Source organism: Biomphalaria glabrata, chromosome 3, assembly GCF_947242115.1.
Source record: "Biomphalaria glabrata chromosome 3, xgBioGlab47.1, whole genome shotgun sequence".
In the NCBI taxonomy this organism is placed as follows: domain Eukaryota; kingdom Metazoa; phylum Mollusca; class Gastropoda; family Planorbidae; genus Biomphalaria; species Biomphalaria glabrata.
The window spans coordinates 6,720,435-6,745,092 of NC_074713.1; the positions used below are offsets into that span (position 1 = coordinate 6,720,435).

The following is a 24,658-nucleotide window of genomic DNA, read 5'->3' on the forward strand; positions in this document are numbered from 1 at the left end:
TGCAAAGTATTTGTTTTATGAAAAATTCAAATGAAAGTGTTTTATCTAATAGGCTACATTTCATTAAGCCTAATAACTTAATTTCGCTATTACATAATTTCATAACATCGAACCGAGCCGAACCCGAACTTTGGACCTGACCGAACCGAACCGAACCCGAACTATACTCGTCATCGAACCGAACCGAACCCGAACTTAAATCTGACCGAACCGAACCGAACCCGAACTTTAAAAGTTGGGTTCGATTCCTATCTCTATTTCCAAGTGACACAGAGATTAATAGACCCAAGGTAAACAATGCATAGCTCTAAGCAGTTACCAAACGCCCCCCCCCTCTTTTTTCTTAATAAAGTGCGAAATTCATATTTGCCTAAGAAATGCCGCCAGTAAGCACTATAAAACTTATACATAATTTAAACGAAATTTAAAAAGTTAGCGATAGAAAAATTCTAAAATTTTATGTAGTTCTTTTAATACCCATTTCGGCACCCTACTTTCTGCGTCATGGGCGGTCTCCTAAATTGCTTTCCTCTGGGTACGGAAAATACTGGTCCTCAAAATGGCGCCGAAAGTTGTTCACGCATCTGCACACACTTGGAATTGTTACAAAATTAAACACGATCCTGCTGGGTGTGTCAGGGTCGTAGGTCAAGGCTGTGAAACTTTGTTCGGTCAGGGCACAAGCGCAGGGGCAGTTACAATTTGAAAAAGACCTGCAAAAGAAAAAAAAATTAAGAACTTTGTTACTTTGAAAACAAATATTCGTAAGAGGACCCCGTGGGACAGCTCAAGCACACAAAAGGAGTGCGCTTTTTTTATAGATCGTAAATAGATGTTACATTTATATTACACATACAGAAGCTGAAGAGTGAAATAGATTTTTAATGCGAGAAGTTTAGAATTATTTCTAGTGTGTAATTGTCTGAATCTGTGATTACAAAAAAAAACCCACTGCTTTTTAAATCTTGTTTTAAAAATGGTTTATACGTTAGTGTTTATAAAATATATATAAAGCTTCTTGTCAGACTCTGCGGACAAAAGTCAGGGAACGAAAAAATAATTGGTGGATTGAGCTGTCCGTAAATTTGCAGACAACATGCTGACACTGGTGACACAGACTCTTCCTATGAGTCAATGTGCCTATGGCCCAACTTACCAGACTACAGCCGAGCTAAGCAACAAGAATCCATAAAAAAAACACTAGTTAATTAACTATTGATAATTAATTATTTTGTTTGGTAACTCGAAAAAGGGAAATAAATTGTACCTGACTGAAGTGGTGCTAGAATCTGAATTAGTTCCCTTAATAGGTCTCTGCTTCAAAGTAAATTTGAAACAAACAATACATATATAATTATACAATGTTCTAGTTTCATAAGCATTTCACTAGCAGAGTGGTTAGAAATAGAATATCGGCTTGAGTTCAAATTCAGGTCGTTCCCGTATTTTTTTAAATAAATGGTTTTAAAAGTAATTACAGTCAAATTCGCCATCTATCCCCCCTCCTCCGTTTTTTTCTAACTGGTCCAGACAAGTGATAGGACCATAGCGTATAGAGAAAGCTAAAAGTATGAAATAGCGCTAAACAAAAACAAATGGTAAAAATATATCTAATCACACAGATTTCTTATTGTTAGTCTAGATCTAATACAAACTTAATCACATGACCGATCCAAAGGAATTAATACAATTCTACTTCCTATACGCTTTTTTAAAATAAGTATTATTTGTGTTTTTTCTTGTTTTTCTTTTTCTCTTAGTCTTAGTCTTTCCTCGATATATAAAAAAAACAACAAATCCACTGACCTACATGTGTCCACTGGGAAATATTGTTGTCTTCCGGCTAGCTGGACCAATCGTAATTGTCTGCCGAACTGATCCGGCAAAGTGGAAAAATTCTGCATTCGAGTTTCTCTGGGGATTAAAAAAAACAACAACTTAGGTCCAGGAACTTTTTAGGCTATTTTTTTAAATAACAATCAGTAGCCAACAAAATACCCTGGAATGAATCGCAGGAACAAATACATACAAATGTACATGTCTTTAAGATGGATAAAAGCACAGGTAGATCTCTCCAGCATAGAACATACACAGGTAGATCTCTCCGGCATAGAACATACACAGGTAGATCTCTCCAGCATAGAACATACACAGGTAGATCTCTCCAGCATAGAACATACACAGGTAGATCTCTCCAGCATAGAACATACACAGGTAGATCTCTCCAGCATAGAACATACACAGGTAGATCTCTCCAGCATAGAACATACACAGGTAGATCTCTCCGGCATAGAACATACACAGGTAGATCTCTCCAGCATAGAACATACACAGGTAGATCTCTCCAGCATAGAACATACACAGGTAGATCTCTCCAGCATAGAACATACACAGGTAGATCTCTCCAGCATAGAACATACACAGGTAGATCTCTCCGGCATAGAACATACACAGGTAGATCTCTCCAGCATAGAACATACACAGGTAGATCTTTCCAGCATAGAACATACACAGGTAGATCTCTCCAGCATAGAACATACACAGGTAGATCTCTCCAGCATAGAACATACACAGGTAGATCTCTCCAGCATAGAACATACACAGGTAGATCTCATTAAACACAGGTAGATCTCAGTAATAAGAAACATACACACGTATATCAGTAACAAGGAACATGCAAAGGTAGATCTGAGTAACAAGGAACATACAATAGAAAACGAGATGAAAACACATTGTTTTTCATATTGCTAATTAGTTGTACTCACGCTTCACAGCAACTCTGTACGATACGGTTGACTGAACTTGGGTTTTGTTGTATGACCTGTATGACTGAACTTGGGTTTTCTCCTGGGTTTCTTTCTAAATCCACGAACATTGAATTTGAGTCTTCTTCAAAGTCCTGCATAGTTAATAATTGGATTTAACAATCGGATTTAAGTCTAAGCACATACACAGTAATGGATACATTTATATAAAATAAAGTTTTGTAATTAAAGAAAATTAAACTGTACTTGCTGGCAAAACTATCAATAATTTTAACGAAATCTGTCAAATTAGTGAGTTGTAAATTTGTTATCGTTGATTGCAAAAATTCTTGACCTACTTAAGTTTGGAAAAAAAAATTCGCCTTCTAATAACTTCACTTACCGCGATTGTCAGAAATATGCCAATCAAGGTGATGATATTCGGAACTGATTTATCAATCCAATATTTTTTTGAACTCAAAAACTTCATTCCGAGGCTTATGAAGATACTGTCACAAGTCGTTGAAGCCTATTTCACTCCAGACAAAAATTCGTTTTTGTGTGCCAAAGCATGAAGTTGCTCAACTGAGGGAATTATTTCTTGAAAATTTGAACTATCTTGCCCAAGGAATATTACATTTTATCCCCCCGTAGCTCTTTGTTGGGCTTTTAATACAGAATCGTAATCTGTTTTGCCTGACATTTTTTCATGGCCAATACGAACTTTGAGATGAGCACATTCTCTCGGCAAAAGTAATACTGGCCTCAGCGATGTCTTTCTGTCACATGACCCAGTTGCGACATGTTTATTTTGCCACACCTAATGCAACCAAAGCCGTTGTCTGGGAGGGGGGTCAACCTAAGGTGTCTTTTCGTCGTCTGCGCCTGTATTCGGCAAGGTCCCTTCAAATGGCTTTCAAATGGCTGTCCCGTACAATCTCAGAGGCCCTCCGCTGCCTGCTGCTATCTTCAATGCCAATGAGAGCGAAAGGGCGTTATTTTTTCTTAATCTTTATACCTTTATACCATTGTGCTGCCCAGGTACGTGGCCAACAACATTAAGGTAGATAGATAGATAGATAGATAGATAGATAGATAGATAGATAGATAGATAGATAGATAGATAGATAGATAGATAGATAGATAGATAGATAGATTAAGAAGTTGTATGCGCTTTTTATCTTCCTGCGGACCCCCTGCGTTCGCATTAAGGACACTTGGTGCCCGCCCTGGGTCCGCGATCCACAGTTTGCGAACCGCTGTTTTAGGTCACAGTGAGTCAATAAAAACAAAGAAGATTAAGGCTTTATTTTAACCATTCCAATGTTAGTAGACTTATCCAGTGTACCACAAGTTATTGCACTGAACAACAACGATGTAATCAGTATTTTGTCTAGCTTGAATTACATGACCTTCAGATTTTGCAATCAAGACAATGCGGTCATGAGGTCCCCACTGATCGCCTCCCTTAGAAGTTTAAAATAGTTTATGCATACGTAATAAGTATTAGGCCTACTAGATCTAATTAGGCTTCTCAAAAATAACGTTTCCTGAGATAAATTGATCACAGAAATGGTTGAGGGGGGAGGATGGAGGGAGGAGTAGCTACGTAGACTTTATCCCGTGGGTATTTGGTTCACGTCCCAACTTCCTTTCTTCTCAATGTACAAAAAGGAAATGCATTCCTTAGGCTTAAAATGCCGGACATTCTAGGTAGTAAAAGTTTTGTGGGCATTGTGGGTAGGTCAAACTTTTCTGGGCATTGTGTGCAGGTCAAAGTTTTCTGGGCATTGTGGGCAGGTCAAAGTTTTCTGGGCATTGTGGGCAGGTCAAAGTTTTCTGGGCATTGTGGGCAGGTCAAAGTTTTTTGGGCATTGTGGGCAGGTCAAAGTTTTCTGGGCATTGTGGGCAGGTCAAAGTTTTCTGGGCATTGTGGGCAGGTCAAAGTTTTCTGGGCATTGTGGGTAGGTCAAAGTTTTCTGGGCATTGTGGGCAGGTCAAAGTTTTCTGGGCATTGTGGGCAGGTCAAAGTTTTTTGGGCATTGGGGGCAGGTCAAAGTTTTCTGGGCATTGTGGGCAGGTCAAAGTTTTCTGGGCATTGTGGGCAGGTCAAAGTTTTCTGGGCATTGTGGGCAGGTCAAAGTTTTCTGGGCATTGTGGGCAGGTCAAAGTTTTTTGGGCATTGTGGGTAGGTCAAAGTTTTCTGGGCATTGTGGGCAGGTCAAAGTTTTCTGGGCATTGTGGGTAGGTCAAAGTTTTCTGGGCATTGTGGGCAGGTCAAAGTTTTCTGGGCATTGTGGGCAGGTCAAAGTTTTTTGGGCATTGTGGGTTGGTCAAACTTTTCTGGGCATTGTGGGTTGGTCAAACTTTTCTGGGCATTGTGAGTAGGTCAAACTTTTCTGGGCATTGTGGGCAGGTCAAAGTTTTCTGGGCATTGTGGGCAGGTCAAAGTTTTTTGGGCATTGTGGGTTGGTCAAACTTTTCTGGGCATTGTGGGTAGGTCAAACTTTTCTGGGCATTGTGGGTAGGTTAAAGTTTTCTGGGCATTGTGGGCAGGTCAAAGTTTTTTGGGCATTGTGGGTTGGTCAAACTTTTCTGGGCATTGTGAGTAGGTCAAACTTTTCTGGGCATTGTGGATAGGTTAAAGTTTTCTGGATATTGTGGGTAGGTTACAGTTTTCTGGGCATTGTGGGTAAGTTATAGTTTTCTGGGCATTGTGAGTAGGTCAAAGTTTTCTGGGCATTGTGGGTAGGTCAAAGTTTTCTGGTCATTGTGGGTGAGTCTGAGTTTTCTGGGCATTGTGGGTAGGTCGAAGTTTTACAAGTAACATAGTGTTGTGGGTCAGCTGATGAAAAGTATCCATAATTTAAATCTAAACCATTTACCTCTAGTACTCCTACCGGTGGCTGCAGCATTGCTGAAATACTAGAACAAAGATTGTTTTATGAACTCTTTAATTTCTTGTGCAAGTATTAAATGATGATTATCGTCACTAACAATGTCAAATATTATAAAACAGTGTAGCTCTATACAATTTAATAAAAAGAAAATAAAACAAAATTCCCTTTTTAAAAAGCAAAGTTTATCTAAGGGAAAGAACTCCACTCTTACAACGATATCTTTCTATAATGTAAAATTTATTTCACTTATTACATATCAAATAAAATAATTAATAACAAATAATTAATTGACTAATTGCGTTGTTGTTGTTTTTTTATTTCATTCATGTTTTAGGGAAGATAAATAATTGTGTAACTTTCAACTTGATCCGACAATGAGTTTGGGAGAAATAACGCTAACAATTATCTAAGGGGACAAAACCTTACAAATTTAACGATATCTGTGAATACTGAAGGAGTAATTTCCCTTGTTGGGATTAAACAGTTAATTGACTAATTTGTTAATTTGTTGTTTTTGGTTACTGATTCATTTATTGTTTACACCAATTAATAATTGTGCAAAGTTTCAACTTGATCCGAGAATGGGTTTGGGAAGAAATAACGTGTACAAACTTTTTACCAGATGGACAGACCAGCCATATCAGGCCCATCGAAACTTCTGCCAAAAGTACTTAATGAATCCGCAGTGGCTACGTTTGATCGGGGCTCGCTTATTATTATTATTATTATTTTGCGGTGAACCCTGAAACAAGTGCCTGAAATTTATATGACCCCCCCGGCTCTAAATAGGTTGAGCATCACTGGCTGCATTATACTTACAGGTGACATTTGTAGACCAGCAGACTAGCGACTATACTGAGCATAAGCGTCACTGACATACTTGAAATTGTTGGTGTTTTCTGGGGAGAATAAAAATGACAAGGTTAATTTTAAACCAAGATTACCTCAATGTTGAAACTTTATTTTAAACTCGGTACATGGTACCATGTTAAAACAAGATGAAAATTAGACTCTCTTGGTTACTTAAATAAGGTGACTGCCTGTTCGTGTATGAAGGCGTAATGGCTAAGTTGTAAAGAGCTTGGTTTCCGAACCGAGAAATCTCGGGTTCGAATCCCGGTGAAGACTAGGTTTAAAATTTGGGATTTTAAAGACGCTCGGAGTCCACCCAACTCTGATGGGTACCAGACTATAGTTGGGGAAAGTACATACGTGTTGATTGTTGTGCTGGCCACATGACACACTCGTCAATCGCTGGCCATAAAAACAGCTGATCTTAGCTCTGGGACGTGCAACGGACAAAGGCTGTTTTTGGGATATTTTTCACGAATCCTTGCCTGGACACTGTTCTGAATGCTAGCCATCTAGGGCAGCCATCGTAGCCTTGGCCGAGTAGTTTGTCCATGTGAAAAATATACATAATGTATGCTCTGACAATGACGTTAGACACAGGCAGTGCGTCTCTCTAAACAACAGGGACAAAACCAATGAATTCTTCTAGAGTACAATCGCCATCAACAAATCCAACGCTCAAACACATCTGTTCAGCGTCTGAGATATCTGCAGTTTCATTAACGAAATACCAAGAAAACGCAGTCAATTCATTGCTACTGCTAGTATATTTTGGTTTCTGCTGCTAGTGCTCCGTCGATACAAATCAACGCTTTGACTCGGGTGGTATGTGAAGAACTTTTTTACATCTCTTCTATCGTAAACCGTTGGGCGTGTTTCACCTGCTGTTTTATCAAGCGCTAACAATGACCGCAACTTCCGCATGACGTAACTGCATTTACCAAGATGGCTGCACTCTTCACTCTTGTTCAAATAAACTTTCATATTTATCAAATAGAAAGACAGCTGGCAAAGATTTGTCCTCCAAGACAAAAACAAAACAACAACAACAAAAAAAACTTGTATCATATTCTATGCCTTTACCAAATATAATAATTTAAGTTTAATTATGTGCAAATGAAAACAAATCGTCACGCCTAGCGTGCTATAGAATATTGAATTGGTTGCCTGGTCGTGCGGTTTGTGCGCTGGACTGTCGTTCGGATTTATCGACGGTCGAGGTCGAGGGTTCAAACCCTGCCCGCTCCCATCCCCCGTCGTCCTGCGGGCGGTTTGGACTAGGAAGTAAACTATCTTCAACTCTGAAGGAACATCCGAAACATGTAAAACATTTTACTAAAGCGCACATGGACGGACATGAACTACAGATTCGCCTATTCTAGTTTATTACAATAATAACTTATCTTTATTCACTTTATTTCAGTTGAATCAAATCAAATATGTTAAGTTGCTTCCTAGCAGACGCTTATTGATTCGAATGTGTAAAATAGTGGCTAAAATTTGGCTACTCAGAATTCAGAGGGGTGCATGTGAATGCCTGATAAGCCTAGACTAGTTTACTGCAACTGTACTTCAGTCACCAGTGGAATCACTACTTGTTCAGTTTGCTACTTAGATTCTAATTGGGCGGGACATGTAGTTCTGTAAAGGGAGTTGTGTGCGCTCCCAGGGAGGTCAATACAAGCGCTACAAAGACTCAAGAGCTCCTTCAAGGTATGTGATATCGACATTCACAGCTGGGAAGCACTAGCTCTAGATCGCTCCTCATGGCGTGAAGCTGTGAGTCTCGGAGTCTCGAGATTTAAAAGGAAGAAGAATGGCCAGGGTGAAAGAGCGCCGAACCAACAAAAAGCTGAGAGTAGAAGCAGGCTATCTGCAACTGACGAAACCCACCCATGCCACATATGCGGCCGGCTTTTTAAATCGAGGATTGAACTTAACAGTCATCTTCGAGTCCATGGGAAATGAGTAATGTCCTCATCTTCGATCACGAAGGAGGAACTATAGAGAGAGAGATTCTAATTGATCTGATTATGCACAAAAATGGCTAGAATTTTGCTAATCAGAACGCAGGGGGGGGGTGCAAGTACACCACTTTGCACCCCCCCTGGGGGCGCCCATCCTCAAATGGTTTTGATTTCTACGCGGAACATACATACATACATGCATACATGCATACTGCTTACTTTCAATTATATATATTGTTATAAACCTGGTGGTGGCACAGATGGGGGTAGTGGTGTGAGTGTAGTCAGCCGATGCAAATCGCCCCAGGCCAGCGCTAGACGAGCGGTCAACCGTGACGAGTTACGATGGTCAGCCGAGTCGAGTGTCAACAGGACGGTTCGGGAAGGATCGCCGTCGTGAACAGAGCTCATGGGCTTCACGAGGGATGTAGTCATGTGACGAAGCTAGAAACTTCGAGCGGTGTTCCGTCCGGTTCTAGAAGGCCAGTAGGGACCCTATATAATGAGCGGAGGTGTCCAGTCAAGTCGGTTCAGAAAGGAGGTTCACGACAGGGGCTCAGAACACGGTCGACTCGATCACAGTTCAACGGTGTGGTTCTATTTGTTTCGGAGAACTATTTGTACTGTTCTACATGCTGCGAATTGTACAGTATTGGCTGTTATTTATGGACATTAAACCTTTACGTTATTTTGGAGCCCTGAGTTGTCAAGTTCTTTAAGTTGGTGGTGTATGGTGCAGTTTGCAGAGAGCCTGGATAGTGAGATTCGTAACAATATTAAATTATCTTTTCATTTAGTTATTATAACGAAAATATTTTTTTCCATTGAATAGTAAAATTGGCTGGTCCTGTTGCCCCCTCCCCCTTTTTTTTTCTTTTGCTAGATTTTGCGATTCATGGAGTAGATGATGTAACTGACATCTGTTTGTTTTTTTGGACGAATAGACTAATGAGGGTGTCATTTGGCCAAACGTCAGGGGCGTCTTAAAAATTATCAAATTCAAAATCCTATTCTGACATCACTTTTTTTTTATTTCCGTAAAGTCAGAAACTTCCCACAATTCAATGCCTAAGTCATGATATTATAATAAATTTGTTAACATGGTGTCTCTACTCTCTAGTGCCATTGATGTATGTGTAATAGTTATACATAAATAGCGGCCCATTTTGTGTAAAATACTATTGGGACCCCTGAAATAGTGGGGCCTATGGCTTTAGCACCGACTAGCTCTCTCCCACTTGGGCCAGCCGGAAGCAGATTACAATAGTATTTATGAGCTCTTAGAAAAACGTATTATTCTTGACAGTCTACTTCAGTTTTGTTTCGCCAGCTTTTCCCTCTTTTTAACCTAGTTTGTTTCTTAGAAAAACAAGCGAGCACACTTCCTACAAACACGAGAAAGCAGGCACGGCAAATTAAAAAATAGGATTCCTAACTTACCTCTAAACAATAAAACAATCCTAGCGTGGTGTTCATTCATCCTGTTAGGCGCAAGTACGGTCTACCAATCCGCACTAACCTCCTTGTGGGGAATCCCCCCACATCTCTTCCTCCCACTGAACTGAGCATTAGTCCCGGATACTGGTCTTATATAATGGTCACGGTGCATAGAAGTGTAGATCTATAAATCTAGACGTGCTGGGAAAACAGAACCCCGAAACTGTGCGACTGGTAAACACAGGGCGTGTTGGCTCGACAGTATTGATTACACAATCCCTGTAAGATCTACACCGTGGGATTAGTGGAGCTCTTTATTGAATGTAAGTCTGATTACATAGACAGATTTAGACTTCACTATCCTATACAGTCATTCTATTAGCTTACCTGGGGGACTGCCTGAACGTCTGCGCTTCGGGCTCTCGTCATGACGGCTCCGTATCCGGAATTATCTTCAATTTTCAATGAATGTCCGAAACACATAAAACATTGGCCTACACAATATATTTTTTTTTAATTGCAAGCTTCTTTTTTTTTGTTCCTTTGCATTTGTTCTAAAAACAGATAGGTTTCTATGTAATCAGGGGAGGATTTAAGGGAGGACATACGGGGCTACAGCTTCCGGGGTCTCCGCAAAAGAGATAAAAACTAAATCCAAATTTCGACGGCTTAAAGTGTTATGTTTTTTGGGGTTTTTTTGTTGTTGTTGTTTTGTTTTGCATTATTATGGCTCACAAAAATGCCAAGAAGTGTAGGCCTACGTCTGTATCATGCTTGGAATAAGTAAATAAAACTCCGGATTTTCGACAGTACCTCTACCAAGGTCCTTACCCTCCATAGACTCAAAAATATATACTTTTAACTTTTAAAACTAAAATCTACGTATAAAATATTTAAAAGGGAAAATGAGATTAAATCTACAAAACTCTGTTTTTTTCTTCTAAAATAGCGTGCTTTTAGATCAAAGTATTTTCATTTCTAAGTGGATGTTTATTAAAGCTATCAAAAAAAGGATAGGTGTAATGGAATATGTGTGTGTGTGTGTGTCTTGATATTGTGACGATGGGAAGAGGTTAGCGAGTGGTTGTGAATGATGTAACATAGGTGGTGCTGTCGTCACTTGGTCTTAGTTAGGAGAGACGACTCCAGAACGTGAGACTGAAAGGCTGTGTTATTGTAGTGAGTTAGATTTGGTTATTACTAAAGTCTACTACATTTATTTCATTTGATCACAAGTTTTTGTTTTGTTTATATTACAAATAACGTGTTATTTGGTTTGTTCACAAAGAGAAGTTATTTGAAGATTTATTAGTTAAGATCTATTACGCCTACAGCGGTTCAGTTGTCTACCAGCAGTTTGGTGCTACACGTCAACGACCGGTAAGTTGCGGTAACAACAGTAGAAACCTCCACAAAAATCCTGCCTCGTGGCCTCCACGTGCTTAAATCCGGCCCTGAATGTAATTATTGTATCTGGTTGTTTAATCCATAACACAAAAAAAGTTCATTTCCCATTGCGTGTCTACATGTATCTGATATTTTGATAGTGTGATTACGTAACAGATTTATGCCCAGAGGCGTTGTTAGGGACTGAGTCACTCGGTGCAATTAGCTTATGGTGTCAACCCCCTCTCATAAATTGACATAGATTTGAACTATTAAAAAAAACTAGATCCCTTGTATTAGGTAACGAATACATAAATAGAACGGAAAAACCTGTACTATACGTGACGTACCCCTCGTGCCGTCTGTATCGACGCCACTGCTTGGGCCGACTCTTTTCTTTTTTTTTTTTGTTTTATTATTATAGCTTTTATATAGCTCTACTTTCATGTTTATAGCATGCTCAGTGCGCTTTGGTCCAATCTCATTTGTGGACCAGTGGGGTATCTAGGAGTTGGTTTTCCGCGCTGCCCGAGTCGGATGTCGAGCCCCCTTCTAGGTAGCCAAGACAAGCCAAGTTCAAGCGCACTTAGCCTCTCCACCACGCTTCCCACCGCTTACATATAACATATCAGACGGACAGAAAAGCACCACAAACACAGCTACAGATATTCTCCCATGGAGATGCTAAAAATAATCATTTTAATTTTTGTTATTGGCCTACTTTTATTCTAATTTTAGTTTCCTTTTTTTTTTCTAATTTCGATTATAATTTCCTTTCAGTTTCCTCTATGTTTTCCATTTTATAACAGCGTATATCAACTCACTCTGTCTCTGTGTGTCTGTCTGGCCAAAAGTTTTTAGGCCTACATTTTATTTCAATCAAGCTGATCAATCTGAAATTGTGCACGATTATTTCTTTTACCTGACAACACAGGAATCAATTTTAAAAAATAACCAATTAGTTAATAAACTATTGGTAGTAAATTACTTTGTTTGGTATCTCTAACAAGGGAAAGGAATAGTACTTGACTGAAGTCAAGGCTCTGTCAAGCCGTCTCGGGCTTAATAAACACAAACATGAAACAGAAACAATAGATAACTTTACAATCTTCCATGTTCTTGAACTTTTCGCTAGTAGAGTGGTTACCGTGTTGGCTTGAGAAGCCTGAGAAGGAGTTAGCCCACAAGTTCGAATGGACCTCATTCACCAATCGTAAACAAACAACATTTTGCCACGTGGTTCTCTATCTCTTCTATACAAATTACGATCTAATTTTAATACTCAGTGGCTGTCACCTGACAGTTTTTTGTCGTTGTTTTATCAATATGATCATGTTTACGATTGGTGAATGAGGTCCATTGAGGTTGTTCCCTTGTCTTTTATTTAACTTTCATTTTGGTTTAAATCACCTTCAATTTTAATGAATGATCTGTCATTGTTTTTCAGCGTCACTCAACTGTAACGAAGTAGAAAGTGTTTACTTGACCCAAATCGACATTTCCAGGTCATGGACAAGTTGGCCGTCGTCTTGTTCGTCTACACCATGTCTTTCTCTGCGACAGCAGATCTGAATTTGTAAGTACCGGAAGTGGGAGGCATGCGTAGTGGCTGCTCAATAAATATTTGAACTGTTACAAACAGAGGCGTTGTGAGGGGGTGAGGCAAGGGGGAACAATGCCCCCGGCGCCACCCTCAGAAAGGCGCCAAACAAACAAACATTTTTTTTTAGATGTTTTAGTTAGGGAATACATTTGAATGTTATTATTTAACGCTTTTTATTTATAAGCCTTTATTTCTGTGTGGTGTTCATGGAAAATGGGGAGGGGCGCCAATAACGTTTCTTGCCCCGGGCGCACGTTTTGCTTACTACGCCCCTGGTTACAAAACACGGCTTTGGTTAGCTAATTACTTTTATAGACACCCGTGTGTTGATACGCAACCAGCCGTAAGCAGTTGTGGCCTTAACGGTGAAACCTTTTTTTTTTCACTCTTTTCTATAGGGAAATAAAAGATAAAGGCCCGTTTCTTATTTCATGTACTTGGATGAGTTCTTAAATGTGTCCTGCTTCCCTGGCGTCTGAATCAGCCATGAAATCCAATTATTTGAATTAAAGTCTCTAATGTGAGACAGTTAGTATTATTGGTTTGTATAGAGAGACGCACCATAGTTGACAGACCTAGAACGCGACATTTAGTGACGTCACCGTTTAGTAGGTTATCGTTTATTTATGTGACTAAATAGTCAGTGGGTGTTAGGACTTCATAGGGAGAACGTAATTTTCTATTAGACAGAGACTCGACCGTGGACTTTTTCAGTATTAAACATCATCTAAGTTTATATACTGGTTTGGCAGGGACGTAGCTAGGAATTTTCTATCGTTTGGGGGCCCGGGGGGCTTGACCTCATTGAAGGCGTAATATTTAATTTTTAATGTAAGAAACACTCATTTGGGCCCCCCCTCCCCCCACCCTAGCTACGCCACTGTGGTTTGGGCTTAGTCCTTCTACTTGTTATATGTGTAGGTCTTGTTACATGTTAGCTAAGTACATTGAATACACCCGTACAAGAAACCCAAGACATCTCCCGAGTAATCTGTCGAAGTCAGTCAGCCATCAACAACTAAAAGGGCAAGGCCTATCACACTAACATGCACAACTAAATGAACACACGGATACACATAGGATGCAATTATCTTCGTATTTGAAGGAATGTCTGTACTTTACATACAAACAAGCCAAAAAATCCATTTAAAAAAAAACAACAAAAAAACAGCTTATCTAAATGGGAAGAACTCCGTCCTTAAAACTATATCCACCATTAATGTACAAGCTATTTCCCTTATTCGATATCAAACAAAATAATTAATTACCAAAAGTTAAATGACTAATTGCGTTTTTTTTTTTTGTTTTGTTTATTGAGTCATGTTTTGTTAGGTACAATAAATAATTGGTTAAAGTAAGCAAACTTCAATATAATCAAACTGTATTATATAATCAATAAAAATACTTTAAAAAAAAAAAAAAGCTTATATTAAGCGTAGTTGCATCCATTAGTTTGGATCAGTCATGTAACTAAATGTGTAATAGATCTAGACTCTAGACTAAAAATATAAATCTGTGCGATTTATTTATTTTTTTACCAATTTTTTTGTTCAGTGAAATTTCAGGCTTCGGAAGCCAACACGGTAACCACTCTGCTAGCGAAGAGTCTATGAACATGGAAGATTGTGTAGTTATCTATTGTCTCTATTTGATGCTTGTGTTCACTAAGCCTAAGACGGCAGCCTAATATGAAGAGAACTAATTCAGCTTATATCACTAATTCAGTCAAGTACTATCATACCACACAAAGTAATTTAATACCATTAGTTAATTAACCAACTGGTTAATTTTTTTTAATTGATTCTTGTGTTGTCAGGTAAAAGAAATAATTGTGCAAAATTTCAGCTTGATCCTAAATTGGGTGTTGGAGAAATAACGTGGAAAAACTTTTTGCCAGACAGACAGACAGACAAACACACAGACAGACACACACACAGACAGAGTCAGTTGGTATAAGCTTTGTTAAAAGGTTCATGAATGTCATATTGGAGATTTTAAGTAAAAAGTTGCTGACTATATAAAAACTTCAGACGGAAGAGCTTTCAAAATATATGGTGCAGTGCTAAATTATGAGCAATCAACGAGAATGACCTTTTAAAAAAAAAAACACAGCTTATCAACTCTTCCTGTATTTTTATTTTTTGTTACACCGGATACGCCAAAACGCTTGCAACGCTATTTCATGTAAACCTCCACTACTTTCTACTGCTCTCTTATTTTCATCCTAACCTTGTTCTCAAAACACGTCTGGGTTTGAGATCAAACATTGAATCTCCTTGATGTTGACGACTTTCACGCCAAACGGTCAATCATATTTAGTTGTTCTCTGTAGTTTGTTGACACATTGACTTTTAAAAACCCAATAAAATAAAAGTAAGAGAGAAAAGAAGACAAAGCACAACGAAGAAATGTCGTTTCAATATAATGGAACGTAAAGAAATACCTAAAAAAAGGGAAAAAAAAAAAAAAAACATTTAAAGAATGTCAAGGACGTCATATGGAAAGATCACTGTTGTCCACAAAACAAAATAACACAAATCATATATACATTACTTACTACTACTAGAGAAAGAGCTTATACATTTGATTCTGCAGTGCTGAAATTATTATTTGGTTAATTAAAATGCCGGGGGAACGGTGGCTGAGTGATTAAGCGCTTGGCTTCCGAACCTGGGGGTCCTGCGTTCGAAGCTCAGCGAAAACTGAGTTTTGAAATTCGGGATTTTTAGGGTGCCCCTGAGTCTAATGGGTACCTGACTTTAGTTGGGGAAAGTAAAGATGTTTGGTCGATGTGCTGGCCACATGACACCCAGCTCGTTAATCGTTGGCCAAAGAAATAGATGAGCTTAACATCATCTGCCCTATAGATCGCAAGGTCTGAAATGGAAACTTTACTTTACTTTACTTTAATTACTTTTTTTTTTACACCTCATACACCAAAATGTATGAATTAACCAACATATATATTAACAAAAATAATTACCCAGATTTTTATTTGTATTTGCCAGAGACTGGGAGAAACTTGAAGCTGAAATAATTGACCGATATCCTGGATTCTTTTACACAAAGGATGAAATCAATGTCGTTAGAAATTATGTGAGTGTGAATTTATTTGAACTTATATACTAAGCATCAAAAGACAGCAAGCCTAAATTTAACTAGTAGCCTATCTTGTTTGGGAGATCAAAACAAAAGCGTCTTAAGCAACTTTAAACAACGTTTTTTGTAACAACTGCAATGCTTGATATCCATCCACCTGTGCAGGGGGGCCAAGTCGCAAAACGTCTCATCAATATCAGTAGATGTCCTTTAAGGATCGAGCTTGCGCCCTATGACGACACTTGACTAATGGGAAGGATTTGACCCAGAGGCCAGGAATGAGAGATGGCTCTTCGCAGATCCCTCTGTCAGGAGATTCCCCATCATCAAGAGGAATTAATCATCACATCCGTTATTGAGAGACACGACTCCTTGAGCCATTCCAGGATGACCCCATGTTCCTACATATTCCTATTTTAGAACAACAACCACAAATTGTACTTATAGGCAACCAGGGTATTAGGCCTCTGCAACTATGCGACCGCAGTGGGCCCCGCACTTTCAAAGTCCCCGGGCTTATTCTAGGTGTAAATAATTAAATTAAACCATACAGGGTTCCAGCGGCCTCCTGATTTTCCAGGTGCTCCGGGAAATCTCCTAAAATTACAAAATATACGAAAAAGTCCTGGAAATCTCCTGAAATTATTAAAATCTCCTGAAAGTTCATAAAAAATCTCCTGAAATGTAGACAAAATTGTCATTTTGAGGTATCATTCATTCAAAATGGAAAACGCCAATCCTACGCGCGATAAAGAAAAATTGCACTATACAATTCCCGTAACTATGGAATCAGGTGAAAGAAGCTTCTCGCGCCTCAAACTAATGAAGAATTACTTGAGATCAACCATTCACGAAGATAGATTGAACAATTTGGCGATTCTTTTTAGTGTGCGTGATCTATGTAGGAAATAGAATTCTGATGATAGGCCTAAACCAAATGACAAGGCTCTTAAAGTAAAATTTGATCGAGATTTGTACTTGGTAAAGAATAAATAAAATGCAAAGACGATTTTATTTTCTAATACAAAATCTTAATTTTCACTTATTATCCTTATCCCTACTCAAACTGGGCCCCGCGCAATCCGTTTCGAAAAGGGCCCCGCAATTGTTAGGCTCGGCCCTGTAGACATATCTGGCATTAGCATTACTGTCGACACACACAGTAAGTCACTCTGTGCATTCTGTTACAAATACTGTTACAAAATAGATCAAGAATAGGCATAAACCAGAAGCCTAGGTTCGAATCTTGATGTGGACCAGGAACTTTTTTAAATCGGATATGACTGGAGCTGAGTTGTGTTTGCTGAGCTGAGCTAAGCTGAGCTGAAGAAACACTTGTCACGTGTCCATAAAAGAGATAGGAGCACTGAGCATGCTAAAGCATGAAGGATACGCTATACACAAGCGATTTAGGGCCCCTTTTAGGTGATGTAAAGGTCACCAGTTTTTACGACGGTTAACGAGGGTATCATGCGCTTGCATAACTATCAAACGCCTTTACTTTCCCCAACTAATGTCAGGTACCCATTAGAGTCTTTAAAATTCCGAAATTCAAAATCCCAGTCTTCACAGGGATTCGAACCTCGCTTACCACTGAACCACCTATTTCATTATATTTTTTTAACATCAAGTGCGCGTCATCTCTTATTTCGTATTGTTTATTTTAAAAATCTTCAAAAGTTTTCTCCATGAAAAAAACAATGCACACAAAATGCCCATCAAAACCACATACAATCTCAATTTCCACCTACTCAATTAAAACTCGGTACATCTAGGAAATACGTGGATTTTTTTTATTTTTGTTGTATTTTGTTCTTTATCCTATGTCTTAGAGACAATTTTTGTTGTATTTTGTTCTTTATCCTATGTCTTAGAGACAATTTTTGTTGTATTTTGTTCTTTATCCTATGTCTTAGAGACAATTTTTGTTGTATTTTGTTCTTTATCCTATGTCTTAGAGACAATTTTTGTTGTATTTTGTTCTTTATCCTGTCTTAGAGACAATTTTTGTTGTATTTTGTTCTTTATCCTATGTCTTAGAGACAATTTTTGTTGTATTTTGTTCTTTATCCTATGTCTTAGAGACAATTTTTGTTGTATTTTGTTCTTTATCCTATGTCTTAGAGACAATTTTTGTTGTATTTTGTTCTTTATCCTATGTCTTAGAGACAATTTTTGTTGTATTTTGTTCTTTCTCCTATGTCTTAGAGACAATTTTTGTTGTATTTTGTTCTTTATCCTATGTCTTAGAGACAATTTTTGTTGTATTTTGTTCTTTCTCCTATGTCTTAGAGACAATTTTTGTTGTATTTTGTTCTTTATCCTATGTCTTAAAGATATTTTCTTTTTGTTGACCATACAGGAAAAAAGAAGAAGAAATGAAACTGTTGATTTCCATGGATGCTGCAACTCGTGAGTAGTGTATCACTCAATTTATTGATAAAAGTATATCCTAAGGGCGTTGAAGTTTTGATGGCTGTCTGGTTGCAGAGGGATCAGGCTACTACGTAATAATCACCATTTCCTGAATGAACGTATTCAAATTACAAGTCAGAAGGTGCAAACAAAGTGAATAACGGCTAAAATTTATTTAATCTTTAAAGAGAAAAAACGTATATAGGGGGAACAACTGCACAAATCATCATAGCTTATGTCCAGACATTCATCTCATTTCACAGCCATGATTTGTCATTGTTTTTTTTTTTTTTTTTGTTGTTGTTGTTCAAAACAGCACCTCCAAGACAGTCAGCTACAAGACATTGCCGGATCTCAATGAGAAAAATGTCACTCTGGTGACTTTTCAAGGCAGGAAGCAGTATTTTCCTTCGGAAACTTGCAGGTGAGGAGTGTTTCTATTCAGTCTGCTCACCGTTGACTTACCGCGATCAATTTGACTTAATAGAAGTTGAAAAACACATTATGATCAATTCTTCTTTATATCTCCGAAGAAAATTTCTTCTGTTCTTCTTCTTCTTCTTCTTCATCTTCTAGCCAGCTTTATTGCTGCTGAACTGTGAGCTCTTTTGTAGACTGTGCCAAGGAAAAAGTAGTGTGCTATTTTCTTCAGTTGTTCAGCACTGCCGTACAGGGTGTTGGTTTGTTGGGCTGCAGTGGAAGTAGGGTCTGCCTATTTCGGGTATGCTATTCTGCCTCAACCTGGCACCCGGATGGAAACGATTACTTGAGGAAGTAATTAGGCTAAATGAAAAGCAAAACAAAACTCTGTGGGAGTCTCCAAGGGAATGCGAGAGCTTTCCCATTCCACGTCCCTGTCGATAATCCATGCGCCGTTCCTCAAGTGACCGTTACATTAGTGGCGAGTCCTGCACGGTTAACTTGGTTTAACATAGGAAAATGGCGGAGGTTCCCGGTGTACTCGGCCTTCGGTCATGCATTCTAGTCCATGCGCTCGGAGTGCCAGATATGTCGGAAATGGCAATGCTTTACATAGGCATTGACTTGGATCTCTTCCAGACAGAACGGTTTGTTCAAGCTGGCTTACACGCCTAGAGCTCGAAGAGCCTTCGGCTCAGCTCTTTTGACAATCACACGGGACTGTCTAAGGTGGATTAGGAAAGGGCATTTAAAGAAGATATGGTTTGCGGTTTCATAAGGGTGGAAGCAGTGTCTACAAAGGGGGAGTTGTGTGAAATGCATTTTGTTCAGATGGTAATTTAACAGAGGTGTGTGTCCTGTTCTTAGTTGGAAAATTGTAGATTGCTCTTTGCGGGGGAGGAAGTTAATACTGTCCAGTTTGTTAGGCATAGTCATTTCTTTGTACATGGCTCTGCCTGTGTTTCCTGATGCCCATTGGTTGAAAATTTCTTCTGTAACCTCTATACGTCCGAATAAGGAATATTCCAATATAAAAACTATGAAGCCAACTTTGCTAGTAAGTTTCTTTAATAGTATAGCCTATTTTTCTTTGGAGCCTTGATTGAAATGTTGAGCTTGGTACGAACAAGGCGGTAGTCTGTATAAAAGTCGGCTCTTGGATAAACTCTGGCGTGCAATTACTTCACCAACATCGCATTGCCTCACCTTTATGTAATCAAGTAAATACAAGTGTTAAGAGCGCGGATGTCTCCATGTTGCCTTAAAAGTGTTTAGCGTTTATATTTGTAGGAAAACGGTATTCGTAACCACAAGATTAAATTCGGAGCAGAGTTTCAGCAACAGTCTGCCATTGTCGTTGCAATTACCAATACATGTCTCCCAACGACACCTATCAAAGTGCTGTAGTAACTCTCCGTTCGGACACTGAAGTCGCCAACGCTATAAGTTTGTAGTGTCACTTTGCCCAGGACTCGCCTCAAGTCACCATAGAATCTATCCTTCGCATCGAGTTCTACCAGTAGCGTTGGAGCATAGGTACTAAATACTGTTATGAACTTACATCTATGAAGTGGAAGTCTTAGTGACATCAATTGATCAGAGTGACCAACAGATATATCCTGCAAATTGCTGACGATATTTTGCTTTATCATTAAGCCTACTCCAGATTGCTTTCTTTTTTTTTTTTTGTCGTGGCCTCTCCCTGACCAGTAGAGAGTGTAACCAGCTCCCCTCTCTGTCAGAGATCCGTCACCTGCCAAACATACCTCACTAAGGGCACCATTATCCTGGGGAGTCTCTTGCTGAAATCCCACAGGTAACAGTGAACTCGGTGACTATCCAAGTCTTGTTGAGGTTGCAACTGCAATCGGGAAGCTCAGTAGATATATTAAGCTTGGCTCTGATGGTCTTCCAGCAAACGTTTTTTATAATCGGTGGTGCTGCTCTTACGGAAAGGTTAACAGACCATCGTCTTCTCTTTCTCCGACTGCTCCAATTACCGTGGCATTACTTTACTGTCATCAGCGGGAAAAAATTCAGAAGCTGCTGCCTCGTTTTGCCTGTCAACCTAAATAAAAACGGAGGTCATGCTTCAGAAGTCTCCAAACGGATCTAACCCTAGCTCCACGAATCAATGTGAAAGGCCACTTCCTTAAGGTTGTCGACCACCTTACATATCTTGATGGCAGTGTCCAACAATGCGTCACTGTCTAGAGCACTGCTTCCCAAACTGTGTTCCGCGGGGCCTGAATAGGTATTCCAGGAACTACTGGAATAATTAACTGGTAGGCCACCCCGTGAATTAATCTCTATAAAAAAATAAGCAAACTGTTCCCGCTAAATTCTCAGGATGTGCTAAGTGTTGCGATAAGGAAAAAGTTAGAGAAACACTGGTCTAGAGAAATAGACTACCGCTAAGGCCAACAGCGCTTTTAGTCGCCTCCAATTGAGAGTATGGCGGAATAAGTCTCTTCACCTAAAAAAAAATAAAGCAGCGGTTCTTACCAAACTTTTGTAAGGCTCTGTGACCTGGGTGCTCTATAGAAGGTATCTAAAATTTTTTGAAAGCTTTCATCAAAGGTGTCTTCGCTACATAATGGGCATACGCTGGCAACACTACCTAAAAAATAACCATCTTCTGCTGGAGGCCGGTGTGGACAGTATTCCATTCGATAGCTGGTCTGGGTCGGAAGCTTATCGCGCATACTGAGGGGGGGGGGGGGGGATGGCGACCGCATGTCAAAGGTGATCTTTTTTTGACTAGCTTGAAGGAATGCAGCGTAACAGAAGTGCTCCCCCCTCCCAATCCGTAAGCGCTATAAAGATCAACTCCGGCGTCATTTCGCCCTCACTGGCATAGGCCTACATCGTATTGAAATTATTTGAAACACCTAATGTAAAATAAGAATAAAAAGTCTTTTATGGTAGATCTATGTCTTATTGTTTAGTGGACCATAATAAAAGCAAATACATACCCAGTTAGGGAAATGAATTTTCGTGTGTTCTGTTACATGTATTTATATTGTTTGTTTCACGAGTTTTTAACCTAACTCTAACCACTTGCTGGGTTTTTTCCTCTTCACAGATCCTTGCCGAACTGTAACACGTGTCCCTGCGGATGCAGGATGGTGTCCCGACCCTTCACAGCCTTAATAGTTAACCCAGAGTATCCCACAAAGAGCAGCAATCCAGTTGTCCTAGACTTTGTGATGGCCCCAACATTCTGTCGATGTTTCAACAATGCAGCTTTACCAGAGACACAAGAAAGCTACTGCGGGAGTGGAGATAATAAAAATAGTAGGCCTACCGGTACTCTATCATCCCAGGGCTCTGAGCTCTGAACTGTAGGACGTTTAGAGTTCTTGGGAAAGAGACTTGTTGTTGCGTTGTACGACCAGCAACGACTCAAAACAGCTTCACTCGTTCCCGATAGGGCTACGAGTCACCTACATACCTAAGATACGACATGTAAACAGCTTCACTCGTTGCAGATAGGGTTACCAGACCCCTACATGCTTAAAGAAGGTCAAAAAAGGAGGGCATAGCCCTTACAAAGGACAATAAAAGAGATGACGACTTAAAAAAAAAACTGGATTTATTCTTCTTTGATTAAACATATATTAAATCATAGGATGTAATGTAGGCCTATCATTATTACGTATATTTCTCATAAGAAAGGACTTTTCATTGTTCGCGCTAACAATCGCGTGAAACTCTATGCTTGACATTTTCTTTAAACTGTACTTCTTGAGAACACCTCTCACTGAGACAATGCATTGTTAAATTCTCACTTTGTATATTATTGATTTGGTTAAAATGTTTTTATTGTAAGTTGTACACCACCTTCCATGCCTTCATTTCGGATTTTTGTTTTGTTTTATGCTAGAACAACGGATCCGCTAAAATCTTCATTGCAACTGAAGATCTATTTAATCAAGGAAAACACAACGTCACTTCCTTTAGTTTATACACCGGATAAAATAAAACGCTAGTTATTTATGGTTTATCTGTTTATCTATAAAAAAAAAATCTCCAATGGAGAAAATGTATATAGAGTTGAATGATTATATGTACTTATGGCCTCAATTTTCATTAGGCCTAGATCTACTAGGATTTTCAAACAGGTTTTCTGCGCCAAGTTTTTTACAAATGTCTTTTTGTCTGCTGGTCAGCGCAGAATCAAATTTAAAGCTCTTAGATCGTAGCACAAGATCATTTTATTTTATTTACAATAGATCTTTCATTAAAGTGTCGATGACATTATTTTTCCTTTTTAAAAATCATCTTCTCCTACGATTCAAGAGTTCATTAGGCTACGTTGCGCCCCACATTTCTCTATATTTCTTTCCTTTTCTCTTTAAATGTCTTTTTATTGCACATCATAATCATAATGACTAAAGATTTTATACTCATGTGAGCTTGCGCTCCCAGAGCTAGTTTTATAGGCAATTTTAGCTAGTTTTATATGTATTTTTGTTGTATAGGTTAGATGTTTTTATATATTTTATTTTTATAGCTTAGTGTCAGATTTTATATTTGTACTTCCGCATATTTATATAGGTTAGTGCGGGATAAGTATAAAAGTGATGTACTACATGCTGTCTTAAAACAGTTGAGTGTACATTTGACCAGTGGTCAGTACCATATCTGTCTGTGTGACAGCTGAAGATCTTTGTGGTCTGTCGTCTAATTATTTTATTATTCTGTACCTGGGACGGCCTGTAAGTTTGCTATTACTACTGCTTTTAACTGCTGTTTTATCTTCTTCTTCTTCTTATCTTATATAATACAGACGTTACTTCAAAAAAGAAGATGTTTTAAACTGCTATAGATGCTATTGTTATTGCTGCCTTGCTATAATTGCTGCTGTAGAGTTAGGGAATCTTGGTGAATCTAGTGTTAGTTTGTTTCTGTAGTGTTGCCTTAGGTTAGTTAAGCTTAGTGGCTTAGTTATAGTACTTATAGTCTATTTCTGTTCTTAGTGAATAGTAAGGTACTACTAAGGTGTTATTGTTTTATGTTAATGTTATGGTTGTAGTACTAGGGTATCGTAGGTCTAGACTACTTTATTGTAGTGTGTTTGTGTAGATCTAGGTCTAGTGTGGTAGTTGTAGTTCTCTTTAGTTAGATAAGTTGCTTTGATCAGTTTGTGTTAGATAGTTGGTTAGTTTGTTGGTGTTAGTAGTGTCGTAGATTTAGAGGGTTAGTAGGCTATTAGTTGTTTTCATTGTAGTGTATATATTATATTTAACTATTGATTTATTTTTATGTAAATAAAGTATCTTTTTGTTTTATTTAATTTGAAGTAAAGTTTCGTTATTGCTTCTTGCTTTCATTTAGTTTAGATTAGTATGTCTGGTTACTTAGGCGACTCTAGCCCCTCGGTCGTAGACTGAGGTGTTACAGATTGAGCCCACCCAGTAGCGCTAACATCTGCCTACTGTTAGGTAAATTTTAATGTAGAGCAGTAAGAAAAGGTCTCTCCCACTCGCGCCTGCCTGACCTGCTCACACTCAGATTAAACTAATTGTCTGTATGAAAATCTATAAACAATCACGCATTGACTCTCACAGTCCAAGACTCATAATCAATCACAGATTCACACAATTCATTTGAGGGAAAAGTATATAAATATATCTTCTATATTCTATATTATAACGTAGAAAGTAGGGCGTATGTATGTATGTCCCGCATAGAAATTAAGACCGTTTGACAAGTCTTGGTAAAACTTAGCAGAAATTAGAAATGTTCCTTAGGTACTAACTGGAAAACGTAACGCATGTATAGTATCCCTAAAATAAACTTAAGACATTAAAAAAAACAAAAAAGACTATA

General features: G+C 38.7%; 2 protein-coding genes across 2 annotated transcripts; one reads left to right on the forward strand and one right to left on the reverse strand.

Annotated features, from left to right (window-relative positions):
- Window positions 1–308: 308 nt before the first annotated feature.
- On the reverse strand, window positions 309–10,048 carry LOC129925033 (uncharacterized). Its single transcript, XM_056023080.1, has 6 exons — window positions 9,904–10,048; window positions 6,464–6,543; window positions 5,630–5,669; window positions 2,766–2,899; window positions 1,807–1,914; window positions 309–713 (listed from the first exon to the last, which is right to left on the reverse strand). The coding sequence occupies exons 1-6, from the start codon at window positions 9,937–9,939 to the stop codon at window positions 503–505; spliced, it is 609 nt and encodes a 202-aa protein (XP_055879055.1). The 5' UTR covers window positions 9,940–10,048; the 3' UTR covers window positions 309–502.
- Window positions 10,049–10,064: 16 nt separating this feature from the next.
- LOC106055350 (uncharacterized) lies at window positions 10,065–24,122 on the forward strand. Its single transcript, XM_056023081.1, has 6 exons — window positions 10,065–10,223; window positions 12,734–12,862; window positions 15,898–15,985; window positions 18,351–18,400; window positions 18,720–18,827; window positions 21,909–24,122. Exons 2-6 carry the CDS (start codon window positions 12,795–12,797, stop codon window positions 22,162–22,164), a joined length of 570 nt encoding a protein of 189 aa, XP_055879056.1. The 5' UTR covers window positions 10,065–10,223; window positions 12,734–12,794; the 3' UTR covers window positions 22,165–24,122.
- Window positions 24,123–24,658: the final 536 nt, after the last annotated feature.

What these genes read in the sequence shown, in the direction of transcription:
- LOC129925033 (XM_056023080.1), bottom strand. Translation starts at nt 9,939, where the DNA reads ATGAACACCACGCTAGGATTGTTTTATTGTTTAGAG. An exon ending in CTGGTCTACAAATGTCACCT is followed by an intron (nt 5,670 to 6,463) that starts GTAAGTATAATG and finishes TCTTTGTTCTAG; the next exon opens with TATTTCAGCAATGCTGCAGC. An exon ending in TTCCCAGTGGACACATGTAG is followed by an intron (nt 714 to 1,806) that starts GTCAGTGGATTT and finishes TTTCTTTTGCAG; the next exon opens with GTCTTTTTCAAATTGTAACT.
- LOC106055350 (XM_056023081.1), top strand. Translation starts at nt 12,795, where the DNA reads ATGGACAAGTTGGCCGTCGTCTTGTTCGTCTACACCATGTCTTTCTCT. An exon ending in GCGACAGCAGATCTGAATTT is followed by an intron (nt 12,863 to 15,897) that starts GTAAGTACCGGA and finishes TGTATTTGCCAG; the next exon opens with AGACTGGGAGAAACTTGAAG. An exon ending in TTCCATGGATGCTGCAACTC is followed by an intron (nt 18,401 to 18,719) that starts GTGAGTAGTGTA and finishes TGTTCAAAACAG; the next exon opens with CACCTCCAAGACAGTCAGCT.